This window comes from Carica papaya, chromosome 4 (assembly GCF_054855325.1).
Source record: "Carica papaya isolate Zhongbai chromosome 4, ASM5485532v1, whole genome shotgun sequence".
Lineage (NCBI taxonomy): Eukaryota > Viridiplantae > Streptophyta > Magnoliopsida > Brassicales > Caricaceae > Carica > Carica papaya.
Window position 1 is genome coordinate 6584083 of NC_142312.1, and position 8669 is coordinate 6592751.

The 8669-nt window shown below is 37.0% G+C and overlaps 1 protein-coding gene across 2 annotated transcripts; it reads left to right on the plus strand.

The window, feature by feature from the left end:
* Positions 1–210: 210 nt before the first annotated feature.
* LOC110817532 (scarecrow-like protein 22) lies at positions 211–3613 on the plus strand. Of its 2 annotated transcripts, none has more exons than XM_022046121.2 (2): positions 211–646; positions 807–3613. In XM_022046121.2, exons 1-2 carry the CDS (start codon positions 613–615, stop codon positions 3200–3202), a joined length of 2430 nt encoding a protein of 809 aa, XP_021901813.1. In that variant the 5' UTR covers positions 211–612; the 3' UTR covers positions 3203–3613. The 2 variants fall into 2 exon arrangements, with proteins under 2 accessions (XP_021901813.1, XP_021901814.1); XM_022046122.2 differs by having other exon boundaries at positions 821–3613.
* Positions 3614–8669: the final 5056 nt, after the last annotated feature.

Genomic DNA, 8669 nt, shown 5'->3' on the forward strand with positions numbered 1-8669 from the left:
GTGCCCTGTGTAAAAAAGAATGAAGGGGCGCTCACTGAACTTGTAAATTAAGGTAATGAAAGACAGTACAGTATACCGCTATAGAGGGTGACAGTTACCCAGTAGACAGGGAGAAAGGGAGGGAGGGGGGGGGGGGGGGGTTAAAAATGGGTTGCAGGGAGAAAATAAATTATAAAACAAAAAGCTAAAAAAAATAGAGAATGGGAAAAAAAAAATAGAGAGAAAGAGATAGGGACACGAGAGAGAGAGAGAGAGAGAGAGAGAGAGAGAGAGAGAGAGCACTTTATTACCTTTTTTATGATGCACGCATCCATGGCAGAACAGAGAAGGGTACAGAATTCTGCTACGACACAAGGGTAGAAGAAGAACAAGAAGAAGAAGAACAAGGGAAAGAGAAAGATAAAGATAAAGAGAAGAGAAGAAAGTAAGTCCGGAGAGGTAAGATGGAGTTGGAATGGAGTTTTCTGGGCAGAGGATTAGAGTAGATAACATGGAAGAGCTTAAGAGAGGGAGAACAAGGGTGGTTGAAAGGAGCTAGTTTCCTTTTTCTGGTCTCTGTTGAAATGGGTCTCTCTTCTCTTTGAGCAAGAGAGAGACTGGGTCATTCATGGCATGCAAAGGGCGACGTTGGGTCTAAAATCATCAGGTAACGAAGAAGGAAACCCAACTCCGCCTCTTATTTTCCAAATCTGAGAAATACCCAGTTGTGCTTACACATCCCCGGCCTCTACACTGTGTCTGAATCTGATCTTTTCTTTTTAAGAAGGCAAATTTGCGTTCTCCCTCTCTCACTCTTCTTTTGGCAGGGATGCCCTTTCAGTTGCAGGGTACTAAGGGGGCACTTGAACTAGCTGGTTTGGCTTCGATTTGTGCCCAAGATAACTGGAAAGCAAAGCTCCACCACCATCAACAAGAAGTCAATAGCTTTTCAAGCAGCAACAACACCGAACCAACCTCTGTTCTTCATATGAGAAGAAGCCCGAGTCCACCCACATCGGCTTCCACTCTCTCCTCCTCCTTCAACGGTGCATCCGCCGCCGGAAATTCCGCTGACAACACCATCGCTACTCCTACAACGGCCGCCGCCTCCCACATCGACAAGAAAGAAGAATGGGCAAACGAGCTGCAACCCATCCCCAGCGGCCTAGAAATCGTCGCCGGGACTGAAAGATGCGGCCTCGGAATGGAAGACTGGGAGACCATGTGGCCGGAATCCGCCGCATCCCCGAGCCAAGAACATTCCCTTCTTAGATGGATCGCCGGAGATATCGACGACGGCTCTTTTGGGCTAAAACAGCTTCTGCAGAGTGGGAGTACTAATAATGGTAACAACAATACTTGTCTGGATTTTGACGGCAATGCTGGGTTGGGGATTGTTGATCAAGGCCCTGGGTTGGAGCCAATCAATAATCTGATTGCGAACGCCGGACCTAGTTTGGGTGCTTTTCCTGGTTCTGGCTTTAACGGGAATGGGAAGATTGGTTCAATTACAACTCCGCAGCCACCGCCAGCAGCAACAAGCGGAGCTTCTTCGGGTGTGGGTGTTAATGCCAATCACAAGGTTGGTAGTGCTACCGCCGCCGCAAACTTTAATATACAAAGCCCGGTTTTCAATTCTCCGGCGAACAATCTTGGTCTGCCAGTTTCTTTGCCTCCTTGTTTGATTTATCAGTCCCAGCAACAGCAGTTTGTTGAAGCTCCGGAGGAAAAGCCACAGATTCTCAACCCCCAGGTGTTGATGAGTCAACACCATCAGCAGACTCAAAATCCAAACTTTATCTTGCCATTCTCTTATGGGCAGCAAGAACAGCACCTCCTTCATCCCCAACTCAAGCGCCATAACTCTGGTGGGTTAGACAGCTCTTCTCATCAGATCCCCAAGCTCCCATTCTCTGATCCTGGGCACGAGTTGTTGTTAAGAAAGCAGCAGCAGCAGCATGTGGGTATGGGGATGGGTCTGGGGTTTTCTCCTCAAGGTATGCAGTTTTTTCCACAGCATGTTCATCAGCAGAAGCCATTGATGGTGGCAAAGCAGAAGATGTTGGGGCCTGGGGAGGAAATGACTCAAAATCAACACCACCACCAGTTGCAGCAGCAGCAACATGCTTTGCTCGACCAGCTCTATAAGGCAGCAGAGCTGGTAGGGACTGGGAATTTCTCACACGCGCAAGGGATATTGGCGCGGCTCAATCACCAGCTGTCTCCTGTAGGTAAGCCCCTCCAAAGGGCTGCTTTCTACTTCAAGGAGGCTCTGCAATTGCTCCTCCTCATGAACAACCCAGTCACCTCCCCTCCGCCCAGGAGCCCCACCCCATTTGATGTTATCTTCAAAATGGGTGCTTACAAAGTCTTCTCTGATGTATCTCCGCTTATTCAGTTTGTCAATTTTACTTGCAATCAGGCTCTCCTTGAAGCACTTGAAGATGCTGATCGAATTCACATTGTTGATTTTGATATTGGCTTTGGTGCTCAATGGGCTTCCTTTATGCAGGAGCTTCCAATAAGGAGTAGAGGCTCTCCCTTATTGAGAATCACTGCCTTTGCTTCTCCTTCAACGCACCATCCAGTTGAGCTTGCTCTTATGCGTGATAATCTAACTCAATTTGCTAACGAGATTGGTGTCAGCTTTGAGCTTGAAGTGATTAACATCGATTCTTTAGAACAAACGTCGTACTCTCTGCCCATTTTCCGGTCAAATGAGAGTGAAGCATTTGCTGTGAATTTTCCCATTTGGTCTTCTTCCAATCAACCCTCCGCATTACCTTCCCTCCTCCGCTTTGTGAAGCAGCTTTCACCAAAGATTTTGGTGTCTTTGGATCGAGGGTGTGATAGGAATGACCTCCCTTTCCCACAGCACATTATTCACGCCCTTCATTCGTATATAAGCCTATTTGAGTCATTGGATGCTTTGAATGTTACTTCTGATGCTGTGAACAAGATTGAGAGGTTCCTTCTCCAGCCCAGGATTGAAAATACTGTGCTGGGCCGTCTTCGTGCCCCTGAAAAAATGCCTGTTTGGAAGACCTTGTTTGCCTCGGCTGGCTTCACTCCAGTAACATTCAGTAACTTTGCCGAAACTCAGGCAGAATGTGTGGTGAAGAGAAGTCAAGTTAGGGGGTTTCATATAGAGAAGCGTCATGCCTCACTTGCGCTATGTTGGCAGCGAAGGGAGCTGATCTCAGCTTCAGCCTGGAGATGCTGAGAGCCCACAATTTGACAAGCAGGGAGGTTGGTTTTTGACAAGCAACTCACAACCAATTGAGAGAGGTTCGAAACTGCTCTGCTTTGATGTCATGTCAATAAATATTGTAGTGTGTTACTGTTGATGGCACCTCTTTTACTACTGAATCCTTGTGCATCTTCTCACTTGTGAGTCTCCGCTGCTTGTTTATCTAGTCTAGATGAGTAATATTGCCAGGAGAAGAACACATCTAACTGGAAAGTCTACTAGAGTCTTATTTGTTTTGGACATGGATATGGTTATTATGATATTTTGATGTTCTTTTTAATCGTGAGGGCATTTTCTTCTGGTTAAGCTCATGGTCTATTTGTTGTATACTTGACAACAAATGTGAAGTCAAAATAGAAATGGAACTCGCCAGCACTTTAATTCGTTTTGTGGGTTATTTGGATGGAATTCACATTGTATGCTGATCCTAGTGATATACGGATACTAACTCGTATAGCATTCTCATGTTAGATCTGGTTCCATGTGTTGGTGGCAGCTCCTTTTTTTTATCCAGCAACCAATGTGCAATTCATCAAGTTTGAAAGATCACCCAGTTAGCCTAGCTGTAGCCTCTAATTCTTCATGTAGGAGACTTGGGATTCCTTGCCTTGATAAATTCAAGTCTACTTAGCTTCTCAATTGTTACCATGAGTTTTTCGTTGTGCTAAGCATTGTTTGTATAAGAGGATGCTAAGAGATGAGAGTTTGCAAGAGAAGCAAGGAATCGAGGAAGAAAAGATATGTTCGAGTTGGATTGCCTTTATCAACTTGACTAGAATATACCATACTGGTTTGGTGTTCACATATTATAGGATAACAACAAACGACAATATCTTTTGCGAAACTGTTGTCTTATCAAACAAATGCTACGTCCTATGAATCTTTCTTCTTGACCCTTAACTACCTAGAAGATAGAATAGTTTAGCTCCTCAGTTTTATGATTGCTTGGTTGAATTAGCATCCGGAAGCTGACATCTGTTTAATAATTTTTGAAGGTGCCAACTTTTCTGTTCTCCCATAATACTCACATTTTACTTAAAAGCAAATATAATTAGAAAGTGTACGGGTGATATCCCCTTGATACCTGTTAATAATATACTCTACACTTTTTTTTTGCACCAAAGAAAAAAAAAAATGGAAAGTGAAATTTGGAGTCAACTTGGAGAGATTATGCATTAATGTTAGTTGAGATTGATAGCATAGATTTTTTGTACTTCTTCCCTCTATCTAGGTGCTCCATCGGAATGGTTCTTGCTAACAACTTGAGACCATCTTGATTGAGAACTTGAGTGGTATAACCTTGTTTCATTAAAATCACAATATTGACTTGACCACATGCTGTGATGAAGATTTTTCGATATGAAACTAGTCCTTGTTTGCTCAGTACTCATTGTGGACTTGCCCAAGTCTTATGCTCCTCTAGTAAAAGCTTTTAAATAGGATGTTACTTGATATGGTTCTGTTAAACTGGTTTCAGCATACCCACACTGTCATAGGGTTGGGTTAACTTTTCCTCATCTCGGATAACTGGTCAGTAGCTTATAGCTTTTTGCAGCTTCCAAACTCGGACAGATACATGCACACACGTGCTGAAATATCCATGTAATTCTGCTGTTTGGGTGAGCAATTTGCTCATTTGAGGGCTGTTTTTGGACTCATGGAGCAAAGGTGAGCTTCAATCCAGTGAATCAAACAGGGTTGGTGGCATTTTTGCATTTTCTTTCTTGTACTGTAAGTTCTGTTAATGTTCTTGTTGCATATCAGACAATGGCATGCAACCCAAAATGGGATTAAAAAAAATACATGAAGGTGCATGATGACTAATGAGGAGGCAGAATTTGGACGTTACATGGAAACTGAATTATTTTCTGCTTGTTTAGGAAATGATTTTTTTTTTTTTTTGGGTATTATTTTATTAATTTATATGATGAAAATGAAGTTTCTCTTGATGACTGGTTGAATGCAAATGAATCTAGAATCTGACCATTCCAATGCTACTCTGTATCATCTGCAAATGCTGTTTTGTGCTGGAGAATGTTATGCAGTGTGTTGTCAAATACAAAGTAAATCAATAGTGGATGATTCTTGGTTGCTAAATACCCTGAATGAAAATCAGAGACGGTTGTGAATTTTGCTCTGTTCTTGCAAACAGGGTTTACATATGGAATCAAACTGTACTTGTCGTAGTCATAATTTTAGTATATGTATATATATATATATATATGTATATGGGTATATACGTTTACCATACATGCATATCTTTATCTCAGCCTTTGTTAATATTAATTTTAACAGAAAATTTATCAACTTTTTTTTTATTAAAAGCTTTGGCAATGAGTTATATACTCTGCAAGTTTAATAATAATACTAATAATGAGTTAATTTTGGATAAGTCAGGGGAGAGGAAGCATTGCTTGCTCCAGAGAAATAATCAAAAACTTGCAAGCAACACTTAGCATGAAGATCAAGTGCACAGCTAAATCAACTTTTGATTTAATTAAACCCTTGATTAAGCTGACTTTAACTCATAATTAAGCAAAAATTATGAAGAAAAACTTGTCGTGTGCTGCAACCTTGGAAGACAACAAACGCCATAAGCCACCTAACAAACACATTACTCGATGTATATATATGAATTACTTTCCAAAGTCTCTTTAGCGATGAATCAATCATTAGACCTACAATAACATGGCTGTGTTGAAATTTGTCTCCACAAAATAATAATAATAATAATTAATTTTCTTTTCTCCTTTTGCATGCATTACACCAAACACGTAACGAGTCATTCTCTTCTCTCTTCTGTTTTTTTAATACACACATTACGTTGTATTTCTTTTAATTATTATTTTAATCCTTAGAGGTTTATAAAATTATCATGTAAAAACAAATGTTTGTATTATATAAGTACATTGAATTTGCCATTCTTTTATTTTATTTTTTTTGAATTCTTTGATTAGCTATTGGACATCTAGTAATCAACTCACATGGGTCATGTTTGATTGAGTTATATTTGTATTATTTAATTTAATTTAATTTGTATATTAATACATACATACTTGTGATTAGGTTATGTGAGAGCAAAGATAGTGTACATGTCAATGAATGAAATTATTTATATGTGAGAGACATATAAAGAAAACTCCTTCCCAAGTATAAAATTCACGAGAGAACATGCCTGATTACCAACAGCGACAAAGATTAAATATCACAGCTTGTGTGTTTATAAATATAATAATAATTTTTTTTTTTTTTTTTTTTATAAAAGAAAAAAAAAAAACACACAAAAGCGTCGGTTTCGTTGAACATAAAAATCCTTACAAACAACCTCGATTATTGGGAGAGGTTCAGTTCTTAATTGCTTAAAATATGTGTGTATTATTTTTGAGTTAAAAGGTAGATTATAAATCAATAATCCACCAACCACTTTTTTTTTATTATTTTTTTTAATTATTATTATAATCAATAAACAAATAACTCTCAGGCTGTTTAATTTACTCCCATGGATTTTCTAAAGATCACTACACCTGAAATAAATTATAGAATTTAGTGGCCTATTTAGGATTTGCTAAATAAATTTTAAAAGTAAATCAAATCTATTCATAATAATAATAATAATAATAATAATATTTTCAGTAATAATTAAAAGTAATTGAATGAAACACTATTAAAAACTTTGTTTTTTTTTTTAAAAAAAAAAAGAATACAAATGGAGATAGGATGCAATATAGTTGATTTCTTAAAAGATTTTCTTATTTGAACCAAATCAAGTTCTGTGTAACAGAGAAGAGAAGTTAATACCTCTCTATATCTTTCATCTTCTTATTTATACACTGTGTATTTAGTAATTTGTGTCTCAATATGAATAATTAGTGTAATGGAATTGAATTTCCTAAAATCTATAACCTCTGTTAAGAAGAACCATCTTATTTGAGTTTGAATCAATATATTATAATGACTTACCATCTCACCCGAGGATACTTTATACAACATGAAAGCTATTGTCTTTCCTAAAAAAAAAAAAAAAAAAAAATAAGAGAAAAAAAGAAAACCTCTATTACAATGTATTAGATGCAAAATCCTACAACTTTAATTCGTTTGATCCAAACATCACCATTATAAAAAGTAAATTGATAGAGAAGATATAATTACTAACAATAAGGATATAATTAGTTTTGATTTCTGGGAATTGATTAAGAAGTTCTTTAGAAAAACATTGCTTAAGTAGTCCAACATAAAATTAAGGTTGACCTCTTCTATTTATACATATATATATATATATATGCATAATTCTTTTACGTCTCAAAACGAAAAAAAAAAAAAAAAAGGTTTGACCTACATATATATATATATATATATATATATATATATATATATGCACAAACAAATTGTTTCAGGCTGGCAAAGGAGTTGACTCGTGCTAGAGAAATATTCATGCATCCCGCTACATAGTTGACAATTAAACATTTTCCCTACGTCCAATAATGAAGGTAGGACCGGTCCGTCCATGAAAACTGATGTTTAAGTCTAACAGATGATGCGAGTTATTCTCTTTTGTTTGAATGTATATTATATATATACATATATTACACGCTATACAAATATATATTTACGATATAAATATCATTATCTAATGAAACAACGTAAAAGGAAAAAAAAAAAGAAAAAAAAGACAAATCATTGAAAGAGAAATTTTCGAGCATTCAAAGATTTCCAGTCTCTTGTTAGAAAGAATTCCTGAAACCCAGTTCGTCACCTTGCAAGCTTTTGTAATTCCTTCATAACAATAGAATTATATATATATATATCATATTGAAATAATTTTCTATATACATTATGCATTAAGTGCCAAACTAATTGGATCAATTCTCAAAGTTTTGACCGTAATCTTCTAAAAATTTAATCGATATAAATTAATAACACATTTAATTGTTTAAATGAGAATCAAATATCCAATCCATTCGTGGCCTCTTCAAGTGGGTCCAAATTGATAGTAAAAACACAAGCAGAAAAAACAGATCGGACAATATATCCTTGATCAGATTAAGTAATGATTAATATAATTATATAGCTTCCAGAATCATAATCTAGTATTAGCAAAACTAATTAATATGTTTTTTTTTTTTTTATATATATAATAAACTCCATAATATACGAGAAAGAGTGAGAGATTTTGTGGGGGGAAAGGAGTTAAATTAGCAGTACAGGTCTTTTTGCGAGATCTAAATTATACATCTTTCTCGAGAAAGTATATCAATAAAAGTAGCTTTTTCATGCATACACAAGTGGTGAAAGCGCTTTTGTCATCGAGAAGCCTCCCCAGGAGTGAGGAATCGATATTTTAGCTTTAATTTATATTTGTATTTATATAGATCATATACATGTACATGCTCTCATCCAAATGTCAGTCAACCAGCTAGCTTTTCCCTCTCCCTTGATCAAT

Excerpts from the sequence above, each read along its gene's own strand:
- LOC110817532 (XM_022046121.2), top strand. The coding sequence starts at position 613 with ATGCAAAGGGCGACGTTGGGTCTAAAATCATCAG. Across the intron at positions 647-806 it reads GTTGGGTCTAAAATCATCAG|GGATGCCCTTTCAGTTGCAG; the intron begins GTAACGAAGAAG and ends TTCTTTTGGCAG.